General features: G+C 35.1%; 1 protein-coding gene across 2 annotated transcripts in view; it reads right to left on the minus strand.

Moving 5' to 3' along the window:
- The window catches only part of MKX (mohawk homeobox), a 99,523-nt gene that overhangs the window by 80,492 nt on the left and 6,233 nt on the right, over positions 1 to 12,798 (minus strand). For both annotated transcript variants that reach the window (XM_052000939.1, XM_052000940.1), the window contains exon 3: positions 12,486 to 12,645. In XM_052000939.1, coding sequence (XP_051856899.1) covers positions 12,486 to 12,645 — 160 coding nt within the window. The remainder of the gene's footprint in view (positions 1 to 12,485; positions 12,646 to 12,798) is intronic.

Consider the following 12,798-nt stretch of genomic DNA (forward strand, 5'->3'; position numbering starts at 1 on the left):
GTGCAGCTCTAGACCATCCATTCATGTCCCTCCTGCCACCCAGTCATATCTCCCAAAGATTCACCAAAGGAGGTTCTACCCAGTGTGCTTGGAGCTGTCACAAGTTCTCTTCAGGTGGTGTGGAACACAAAGACTTTCATTAATTATCCTTTAATCTTGCTTCATGATAAGCCTTTTTAAATTCATAAATTCATAATTTTTTCATTTATAATTTTTCAGATAATTTTTGGCTTATACCCCACAACTCCTTGTGATTCTTCCTTTGCAATGGACTGCAGTCTGCTTATGACCACCATAGACTTTTATATGTGTCTATGTGTATTATAGTCTACATCTACATGTAACTTGTCTCCATATATTTGTCCATGTCCATCACCTTTTCTGTGATTCTCAACTTCAGATTTTCAGAAACTAGAAACTAGGCTCACAGCCACGCAACATCACTAGATTACAGGCTTTAGCTGGCACAGTGGATAGAGTGCTCAGTCTGGAGACAGAAGGAACTGATCTCAATTCTGGCCTCAGAAACTTACTAGTTATGTTACCTGCGCAAATCACTTAATCTCTATCTCAACAATAAAATGGGAATTATAATAACATAATAACTCCAGGGATATTGAGAGAACTAAAAGAGATTATACTTGTAAACCAATTAGCATCATGACTGGCACATGGTAGGAGATTAATAAGTGCTTGCTTCCTTCCCTATTTCAAAATATTTTTAAACATTGGTTATAAAAAAATGGCCCTAGATTTCAGGAGGAAGCTCAGAGGCATTAAAACACAAGACAATTTCTCAAAGCTTCTCCTGTTCAATTCTGGACCCACCTCATTGTTCCAGCATAAAATAATTTTAGTAACACCTTGAAGTTTATTGGAACTTAATATTCTTTGTTCATTAGCATGATTGCTATTTTTTTTCTTTTGGCATATAAGGCTATGTATATCTTTTTTTTTTTTCCTGAGACAATTGGGATTAAGTAACTTGCCCAGGGTCACACAGATAGTAAGTGTTAAGTGTCTGAGGCCAGATTTGCGTATGTCTTTTTTTTTTTTTTTAATGTTCTGTTATATAGTCTCTAAAAAGCAATAGGGATAGCAGAGAGAGAACAGATCTTTGAATCAAGAATGACTGAAAAGGTTTTCATTAATGAAAAAAGTATTTGTCATGGGCTAGTCTCTGCTCTCGTGGAGCTCCCAATGTAATACAGGGAGACAACATATAAAAAAATCCAATTGAAAAGCTCAGTAATCTTTAAAACAGATAATAATGAATCTTTTTTTAGTACCATTCCTATTTATCAAGTAACATTCACTGAACCATTCAGTAATACTAAGGCTTTTGGTTGTGAGAATCTTGTTTTTTGATTCGTCAATAGCTATGACTCTTAACTGTTCGGTTCTGCAAACATATATTGTATCTAGGCTATACTGCAACATATCCAACATATAAAGGACTGCTTGCCATCTAGGGGAGGGGGTGGAGGGAGGGAGGGGAAAAATCAGAACAGAAGTGAATGCAAGGGATAATGCTGTAAAAAATTACCCTGGCATGGATTCTGTCAATATAAAGTTATTATAAAATAAAATAAAATACATATTTTAAAAATAGCTATGACTCTTGAGGAGGGGAGGATACAGCATCTTGAGAAACAATTGTCTCTCATCTCTATAAGAGTTGCCTCCCTGGACAATTCTTGGGGGGCAGGTAATGGTGATAATTTGGCTGTTCCTAAGACTTTTGAGCTTACGTGCCCATAGATGGCAGTTGAGCTTCCATTAGTGGTGACGGAAATGTTGTTCCTCTTGATGATGGCTACTGATAAAAACCCTAAGTACAAATCCCATTTCTGATACTTATCAACCATGTCACCTTAGACAAGTTACTATAACTATGAGTCAGTTATGTCAAATAAAAGCTTTAAGACTATATACATTTCAGAGAATCTTCTTCCTTTCCAGGAGCTCTCTCTACTAATAAAATCCAAGGTCTAACACAAACCAAAAAGAAAGGAGCAGGGAATGTAGTTCATTTAACTTTTCATGGTGCTGTCTGATCCTTAACACATTCAGTGCCTTCCTATTATATTAACTTTGTATAGGCATGAGTCATCTGGGTAGATTCATGGATTTAAATCTGGAAAGGACTTTAGAGACTAGTAAACCCAAGCTTAATCTTGTACAGATGGAGAAACTGCTGAACAGAGAGATTAAGTGACTTGATCAGTGATTACAAAGTTAAGATATGTAAAGGGAAATTTGTACTCAATGGGAACTCTGTCTTATTATTATTATTATTATCATTATTTTGCTATTTACAAACTTTTGACTTCTTCTACCTATTGATGACAAACCATACTTCCTAATTTTTTGCCACCTTCCTCTGTACCCATTTTCATATTGAGTATCAAGGAATATTTTGACTTTTTTTAAAAGAAGAATTGGTCAAGCTGTTCATAGGATTTCTCTCCTTTAATTTCTCTCTTTTAATGACGGTTCAAAAACTGCAATTTTTTCAGTTTGCTTCTTTCTTATATTTATTATGGGCACAGTAAGGTCCAGTGAGCAGGTATACTAGGAAACAATGTTTCATAGAGTATTAGGATAGAAGGATGCCAGGTCCTCCAGTCTCTTCATTTCATTTCCATTTCTAAAGGGAGGACCTGTGCAAGCTAGCCTTCCATTTGGCAAACATTCTTTTGTCTTCTGGTTTCATTTATTGTGATAATGTCTGCGCTGATGGTGCAGTCCTTCAAGGTGTTTGAACTAGCTGGCCACTGGACAAATATAACACATTAAAAATAACAAGAGCTAAATGACGATTCTTAGTTAAATTTCCTAATTTTCCTTTTCCATCATCCTGTCACTTCCACTGTAGAAGTAAGATGAAAAAGACTGCTTCAGATTTGACTGTTTGGGAATATGGTGGGTGATCAGAACAGAACTAGCTTGGGAACAAAGTTGGGATTCAAAAAGCATTTATCAAGCATCTGAGGTTCAGGACACTGGGCTCAAACATATTTAGAGTTATGCAGAACAAGGGAGCTGCCTAAGGTGGGGGCTGACCATAAATGCCCCAGTTTTCTAAGACAAGAAGAAGGGAGACTTTGCAAACTAACGGAGAATAAACTCTAACCAAATTCTTGGCCTAATTCTAGAACAAATTCTTGCAGGAAAAATTTTGAGAATTTGGAGTGGTAATCATTACTACAAGTCTCATGGTTAAGGACAAAGTTATACCAAGCTAAACTCATATACATTAGTGGCTGCATTATATTGTTGTTGTTGCTGTGCAGTAATTTTCAATCATATCTGACTTTTTGTGACATTATTTGGTCTTTTTTTTTTTGGCAAAGAATGATTTGCCATTTCCTCTTCCAGTTTATTTTACAGATGAGGAAACTGAGGCAAATAGGGTTAAGTGACTTATCCAGGATCACACAGTTAGTAAGTACCTGAAACCATGTTTGAATTCATGAAGATGAATCTTCCTGACTCCAGGTCCAGCATTTTATCTAATGTATTGCCAAGCAATCCCAAAGTACTATGCTAGCTATTATGAATATCCTGGTGGACAGTGTAGAGAAATGTGGCTCATTTCAATGAGGTAGGTTCAGAACCAGAAGAATAACAAGTCCCAAGATTATTTATTAAGATTAATATCAACCTAGAAGTGTTTTGAGATTATCTCTTTGATAAATTTGATGGATTCTCTCAGCTCTATTAATGAGCTGAGAGAAAAAACATGGCATTTTTATTGATTTTTCAAATGACATGAAACTGGCAGAGATAATTGATGGGCCAGGTAATAAAATTGAGATTCCCCAAAGATTTGAATAGTCCAGAAAAGTAGTCAAAATCTAATAAAGGTGAAACTGAACTCAACTCAACAAATATGAACAGCATTACTTTCTGGAATAGATGTAAAGTTTTGCAGTTATATTAAAAATAATCAATTGCATCAGCTGGGTATGATGGGGAAGTTTTGATTTAACTCTGATTCATATACACACAAAAGTCTTTGACATTCAAATTGACTCCAAGGTAAGTGTGAATCAAAAGTGTGACATGGCAACCAAAAAACCCTAATTCAATCTGAGAATGAATTCATAGAGTTATTGTGTCCCAGAATAAGGAAGGTAATACTCCCACTGTATTTTTTTCTTCGAATATGTGTTCAATTCTGGGCACCACATTTTAAAGGAATTGGCAGCTTTAATCTTATCCAAAGGCAACAAAAAATTTCATTTCACAGGAAATTTGGTCATCTTGCATTGTAGTGTTCAGGATAAGTATCTGCAAAAATATCACCAAGAAACTATTTGCATTTTAACACTAATATCTGTGACAGAACAGCTGAAGATAAAGTAATTCTCTTAAGAATTTACAAAACACTCCAAATTAAACTGATATAAACTTTGATACTTTGTTTTCAAGACAAAGATGGGTATAAGGAAAACTGGCAAACTATGTTGGAAAATATGTTCCAGGAATAAAAAATGAGAAAAGCCAAAAGTTCGTAGACTACACCAGAGCCTCATGCCTATACAACATGAATACTTTCTTTGAAAAAACATTACAAATAGGCAATGAGATGGAAGAGAGTCGACACACTTCCCTTTGGGAAACTATACTTCTTTCAATGAACCTAAGATTTTCCTTGTTAAAAAGTTCTTTATTTTTTTAAAACAATATTCTTTCAGTGATATTTCATGATAAGTCATGGCAAAGAAATTGTTGATTTCAAAGAAATGAACTTGAGGACTACCCAAATGGCAAATAAAGAAGCTTATGTTGTGTATAATCAAGCTGCCATGTATTACTAAGAGAAATTGCATATCAGCAGAAAAACACATGGTCAGGAAAGCAGATGAGCCAGACATAGAGAATGAAGGACAAGTGATAGAAGGACTGCATGTCCACATAATGTCCAGAGAATAGAGCCCTTTGATTGTTGATTGGGCCTCCAATGATTAAATTTATTGGAGAAGATCAACAAGAATCTCAAAATCAAAGAACACTAGATATGAGTGGATTGCAATCTGCCACACCAGTGAGATCACAAATACCTTAGCCAATGGACAGAAATATTTAATTATGTGCAAGATATTGTTCCCAGGATTAACATCAAGGTTTGCTCATAGATGGAAAAAAAAAAATCCTCTTTACCAGCAGAGGATTAGAACTTAATTTTTATTCACATGAAAATGACTAAGGGCTTTTCATTAACTGCAAGGTCAATATGAATCAAAATTATAACTTGGCAGCCAAAAAAGTTGTCATGATCTTCAGCTGCATTTGTGAAAGAAGAGTATCTAGAATGAAAAAGGATCCTACCACGTATTTTCTTGGTCAAGTACATCTAGAGTCAGGATTTACCTTAGTCAGACTACATTTGGAGGATAGTGTTTGCCCAAACCTGACTCAGACCAGCTCTCTGTGATCCTGTTAATTCATGTTTCATGTTGGTAAGAAATGAGGTTCTCAGAAGTCATTTAGCAGTTAACAAAGGAGGTTTACTTAGCCTTAGCATAGGGATGATATTCAACAAGGATACGCTGACATTTAGCGTGGGTGGACTCCTGGTCTTCTCCATATGGTAACATCTGGTCAGTAGGGTAGGGTGTGGTAACTTCTGATCTTGGGACATCTCTAAAGTCTGAAAGGTCCTAACCTTTATTGGGTAGATATTTTTAATGCCCTTAGGTGACTAGAAAACTGAGGTCAACAGAGGTATAGAGTGAGCCATGGACCTTCACCAGTCAAGTTCTTTAAAAAATGGCAACTCTTTTGAGAAAAAAAAAATATGCCTAATAGGTTGTGGGATGGGGAAGAACCCTAATAGATATTGATTGTATCACAGTATTCAATCTTGGACACCTATTTTAGAATTATGTCAATAAGCTGGTACATATCAAGTCAAAAGTAACCAGTGGACTTCAAACCAAATTATACAAGAATTGGTTGAAGAAGTAGGACACTAAACCGCAAAAAAGATTACTTCTGGGAATGGGAGTGGGGTGGGAACACAAGAACCATAGCATTTAAATATATGACCTAAGAAGCAGTTAAATCTAATGATTTAACTTTTGGGGTTCAGAAGAAACAGTGTAAGTTACAGAAAACCAATTTTTAACTCAATGTAAAGATAAACTCCCTAACAACTAGAGCTATTAAAAAAAAAAAAAAAAGAACTACCTTGAGTTCCTTTATGCCTGGAGGCATTCAAAAGCAAAAGCTAGGACTAATTGATCAAGGAGGCTAGAGAGGAAAGTTAATGCTTCAGACACACATTAGGCTAACTGATCTCCAAGATATCTTTGAACTCTAAGACTTTTTGAGTCTAATAAAAACACTGAAGGGATATTTCAAGCTGATTTCACAAGATTTATTGAAGTCCAATCTGTTACTGTACTCATAATGTAAACTAAATCAATATCTTATTATCTGAAATTCAGGGTAGACACCAGACCTGAATTTCCCTGTGGTGCTTACCCCAGATGCAACCAGTCAACCAAGTGGTAGCTAACTAAGAGAAATAAAATTTTCATGTACAGAATTTCTACTGAAGAAAGAAAACGTTACCAGCTTAACAATAATAAAAATATTGATTCAAAGTTTTTACGTAGAACTTAGTATGGGGAACTCCTTCAGTATGTCATTATGATTTTCCTTAAAGCCTTTTTTACATAAAACAAGGACTCCAGAGTGAGTCTAGTGGTCTTTGAATTGGCATTTTCAAGTCAAATTCATAGTGTACAAAAACCCTGTATTTTATAGTGACAGCTTAGAAGCCCCAGACTTTAGCTGGCAGAGAAAACTAGGTAATTTTCATGCTACTCTAATGGGGCTTCTTTGCATGCATCATATTGACACGGTAATCATTGCAGTAAACCTAAAGAGTTAGCTTGGAAATTGTCCATCTTATAATACACTAAAACTAACAAACATTGTAGATTATTCAGCTGAAATATTTATTACCTGACTTCCATACAATGGCATTTAATTCTAAATTTATGTATGAACTAATACAAATAGATTGATTTGGGCTTTAGTTAAATATTTTACCAGTTACCATGAAGTCTATGAACTGCCAACTTTGCAAACATCCCTACAGGAGGAAGGGAGAAAAGGGTTAGAGAGAGAGGAGAGAGGAGAGAGGAGAGAGAGAGAGAGAAGACAAAAAGAGAGAGAAAGAAAAAGAGAGAGAGAGAGAGAGAGAATGCACTGAATTAACAAAATGACAGGTATGGAGAAGAAACCAAAATGGGACAGAGTTCAGGGTAAAACTTGAATCAAATTGATTCCCTTTAACAAAAATTGTTACATGGATATGTCCTTCACTTATTGAAAAGGTAGCAACATTCACTTTTTTGAAATCATTCTTAATATTTTTTAAAGAATTCCATGTGAAAAACTCATATTTTGAGCATTTTAATAAAAAGAAAAGAGTTGTAGCATTTCATTTTTGAAATATGATCTTGGAGTCTAATAGCACTATACTTTAGGATCTTTAGAAAAAAAATTAAGGAATCCCAAGAAGTGGGGGTTCATACCCATCTCCCTATGCATTAATTTAATTCCTGTTCAAAAACACATTTATAAAAATACTGAGATCCTTAGACTATTTCCACTTCTATCTCTCTCAAAAGCTTGCTTAAATCCCTTTTTTTTGCCCATTACTGGTTAAGAAGAACTAAAAATTCTTTAGAATGGAGCTGAATAAACTAATTTCCACCCTTTTAGAGCTATCCTTATATAAACTTTTATTTTATGAAAATCTCAGTCACCCAATTTCTTGATCATGTAAAGGCAAATCAATTTTACTCCATAAAGTGGCTATTATTATTTTCTTTGGGAAAGGAAATTCTTTTGTTGTCCCTTTTCACATAAACAATACAAACATGCATACATGATTGCTTAAATTTAATTAAATAGTCAAAATAAGAAATAAAAATATTTCAGAATACTAAAGCAAATGAGAATATTACAAATATCACACCAATTAGGTCAGCCTGTTTATTCTAATGGGAGGGATAAAATGGAAAACTTAAATTAATTGAGATGTTCAAGTCTGATTTTGTTTTGTTGGGAGAGTATGGGTCTGTTAGAGAGAGAGGCAGGCTGGCATTATGGATAGGATTCTTGGTCTCAGAGTCAGCCATCTGCTTAAATTCAAATACAACCTCTGACGCATTCTACTGTGAGACACTGGGCGAGTCACTTAATCTCTCAGTGGATCCAGATAGTTCAGTAATTCTGCTAAGTTATACAATCGTTCCTGATCTGTTTTGGTAGAGGTAGTTTCTTTGCTGAGGAGTTCTTTACACAAGTGATATCAAACTCAAATAGAAAGGAGGCCATTAAACATACCTAAGGATTCCTGCTGGCTACACATTGGTATAGTTTTAAAATGTAATATTATCTATTTCATTGTATTTTCATTTGCTTTGTTAAATGTTTCCCAATTACATATTAGTTTGTTGCTGTACCTGATTATATTGTAGGACACCTGAATTCCTGGTAGCAAGTTTGACACCCATTTTACATAATGACATTCACAGGTTCAAATAAACAAACAAAACCCAAAACAAAAACCCAAAATTCAAAAAGTCATTATCAGGATGAAATAAAGATAGTAGGTCTCCTAGGATTGTCATGAGTATTCAGTGAGATAAGTCATATAAAGTACTCTAATTATTATTAATTTATTTTCATTTAAGTTTTGAGTTTTTTCTTGTTAACTTCTAGGGAGAAAGACAATCCAAATGAAAAATTATTATTATCATCCAAAAGTAAATAAAGTAGTCAAAACTGCTCCCTTTAAAAAGCCTGAGGACTTGAATTTTCTACTTTGAAAAACCTACTGAAAAGGTATGTGTAAATGTAAAACACATAACATTCTACAAGGCAATTAAGCAAAAGAATGAGCAGGCAAATTCACAGTCGGTTTACATCATATATCATGTTGATACATAATGATAAGAAAGTGAAAACATGCAAATAAAAGAAACTTCTCCAAATATATATAGATATAGATAAATGTACATACATACCATATATATACATATATAGATATACACATTGGTGTGGATATATGTTATGTATTACGTGTATATATCCGTACATCTATATCTCTCTATAATTTCTACTTACTTCCACATATTAAGATAATAAAATTCTTTTATATTTGGCCCTCTGCTATCACAAAGCCTTCACATGTTATTGATGATGATAACTTCAATGGAATACTACATTTGCAATTCCTGAGCCACAGAATGTTTTAAAATGGGGACATCATGAGATAAATTCACTCAGTTCATGTCATAGACATTTTAGAAAACAACTTTAGGAGCAAAATTACTCTTAGTCATTATTCTTCTAGAGTAAGCTCTTAAATATTTTTGAGAGAGAAGGAAAATTGCTGCCTATAAACTAATTTAGTCACTGGGAGACCCCAAGACACTCTTTGCAATTTGGTCTCTGATTTATAAGAATTAAACTCTGTCTGCTTCATTGATCCCTGTAATACAAAGCACTTAAGTCATGATCTCCCTTTCTCAGTCCAAGATCTGCTTTGGTTGCCCAAACTATGTATTTTCCTTGTGCAAATGTCCAAGGAATCTGTATTAGAAGAGCTGCACCCAAATGATGTCAGTTTGGTTTAGACAGAGAGCCCGTCAGTTATTCTAACTAACCTTTTATTTTCCCCACTTCAAAGTTCCTGAAACCAACTATATTAAACACACAATTTGTATATTATGAAACAGGTATTATTTATTGCCATAAATCATGATTTCTGCTTCATTTAGAAACCCATGTGAGACATTCTGTGGCCTTCTCCATTTCAGTGCCAATTTTGATTTATTGGGGCTTACATGTAAGAGAAAGAAAAATGAACATCTTGAATGGAAAGGATTTTTCCTATAAATTAGCTATCATGACATTTACCCTAAAAAATGCTAGTAATGTGGATCTGAACCACCACATATGTGTGTCAAATTATTTTTACTCCTGATTAAAATGACAAATGCTTTGATTCCAGTTCCAATCAAAATATTTGACTGGGCCAACCAAACTTAAATATCCTCACTAATAACAAATTGTAGCTTTAGTCACTGTTGAGTTGTTTTCTTTTAAAGGCTAAATAAAAACATAAGTTTTCTTCATTTACAACTTGAAAAATATACCAAATGTTGAAATATGTCTTTATTCAAAGTATTTTTGTGTGTTTGGCTTAAACCAATGAAAATAAGCCAATGTACTGTTCTCATCACTGTCTAGTATCCTGACATCTCTAAAAGCAACTGTACTTTCAAAATAAATGGCACCTGTCATGCTAATATTTGGTCATTTGGATTTGTTTTTGAAGCTGAGTAATTTTCTGATTTGAATAATTTATTAAGAAACTGAAAAGGTCTAATTAAATTTATTGATACATATATCTTGTGATATATATGTGACCCCTTATTCATGTTTTCATCTAATATACAAAATTCTACCTAAAATAAATTCTTGCTAAAGGAACACTGCAAATGACCTTTTCTGTACAGTTTTATTTTGAAAATATTGCTTTATAACTCTCAAAAAAAGTATAAAATAGGATGCACATCAAACTGCTGAGTGTTTTTTGAATTATTCCTAAATACTTTAGAATATTACTTTTCATTTATCTTATATTTATTTCAGACATTAGTCCTTTTTTTTTTTATTGGAAACCCAGAGCTTCAGAGACTTGTCTAGTATTCATAAATGCAAAACTGTCTTATTTCTGAGATATGTTACATGTCTTTTCCATTATCCTCTCTCCCTCCTTCTACTTCTACTGTTTTAAACAAAGCTCATGGTACCATCTTCATTAGGAAAGACATTTCTACTACCTTCCACATATGACAAGGTCACTCAAACATATGAAGGGAATGTTAACAGAATCCTCCTTCCTCCAAACCAAAACAGCCTCTCATAGGAAACTTAGCAGTTCTGCTATTCCCTAAACCCTTCTCACACCATACATGTACAAATTCTATAAACCAATTGTGGACCTACCATATGGGAAGTGGTCGTGTAGAAAATGTTTTACTGTATTATATGACAAAGAATTCTAAAATTTGAAATTCTTCTGCATGAGATTATTTCTATGAATAGTACAGGATACAAAATTCTAAACCCTTATTTTATTACACATTTCTATGAAGATCAGGGCTTCTTAAACTTTCCCTACTTGTGACCCTTTTTGTCCAAGAAAATTTTGCATAATCCCTGGTATATAGGCATTTGAAATAGATATATAAATCAAACATTTACGGATAACAAATCATGATTTCATGGTCTCAACATTCAGTTATGAAATCCATGACCCAGTGTAAGAAGCTGGGATGAAGATCCTTGCCTTTCTCCCTCTCCCCTGTCCTACTTCTCTTCCTTCTCCCATGCCTATGAATATGTATGAAATACTCCCCATTCTTGATTTCTTAAGAGGGACACTATAAACCAGACGTCCAGAAAGCCCTCTTTTCTAACCCATACCCTAACAAAAAACAATGAAAACCACTGCTGAAAAACAGCTTAATTGTGATTCTTTATTGTTTAGATGATACTTTCCCAAGCTTTGTCTCTTTTCATTCTTGCAACCACCCTGTGAGATCCATGAGACAGGTAATATTTTCTCAATTAAATAGATGAGGAAACTGGCATAAAGTGGTATCCTCCTCGTTTGGTGCTCCATATGGGATCTCTACAACCCCAGAGTTGCATTTTTAGAAAGCAACCTTCCATGAGATACCTGAGAAGCTCAATTACATTTGAGAATAGACCCATGGGCTTCTCCATGCTGGGGGAAGAGTAGGACAGCAACAAATGAAAAGATGTCTTGGAAATGACAGTGTGGTAGAATCGAAAGAATACAGACTGTGGAGTTACAGGCACTGGGTTCAAAAGGAACCTCTGACAAGTTCTGCTTGGGTGATCTCTGAGCAACTCCCATGCTAGGGCCTGAATTTCTCAGTTAAATAAGGAAATTGGATAAGATAAGTCTTTGAGGTGCCTCCCACCTTTACATTTTTAATCCAAAAACTTTCCTTTCCTCTTATTCTTCAAATCCCACTACTTTTCAGGAGTGGTATTGAGGTGCCCCCAAACTACTGGGGAAAAAAAAAACTTTCTTCTTGTTAGAGACACTACAGTTTTTCTCTTCCTCTCTAAGAAAGAAGGCCAAAGTAGCTAACTTAAAAGCTGGTCTTGTGATATTGTGATAAGATTCCTGGTTCAAAAGTTCTTTAAAGGCCAACCTTCTCCTTTTACAGGGGAAGAAATTGAGGCAGAGAAGTGCCGAGATTTACCCAAACCACACAGTTAATAAAGATGGAATTTGAACCCAGGTCTTCAGACTCCAAATTTAAGGAGCTTGCTCTTAAACCAGTCTGATTCGTCTCTTGGCACAGGCAGAGCCTTTAGAAAAGCACGGGCCCAAGTAAGCCCTGATTTACCTGCACCAAGGTCATCTGGGAGCCTAGGGCCAAGAGGATTTTCTCGGTCTTTGTGGGGTATGGATTGTCCCGATGCTTGTAAAGCCACTGTTTGAGGGGCCTCGCCATGTCCTGCAGGGCCTGCCGCTTGTGCCTCACCTTTCCTCCGTTTTGCCGAGCCCTGGGAAAACCGGAGAGGAGATGCAGTGTTGATCCGTACAGCACGACAGATAATTAGAAATCCTGTTAAGTTCCTTCCCCTGTCCAGATAGCCTGCTTCCTCTCTCTAAAAAGAGCTGAAGAAGGAAGGTTACCATCTGCCACTCTCCTCCCT

Source organism: Antechinus flavipes, chromosome 5 (genome assembly GCF_016432865.1).
Source record: "Antechinus flavipes isolate AdamAnt ecotype Samford, QLD, Australia chromosome 5, AdamAnt_v2, whole genome shotgun sequence".
Taxonomy (NCBI): Eukaryota; Metazoa; Chordata; class Mammalia; order Dasyuromorphia; family Dasyuridae; genus Antechinus; species Antechinus flavipes.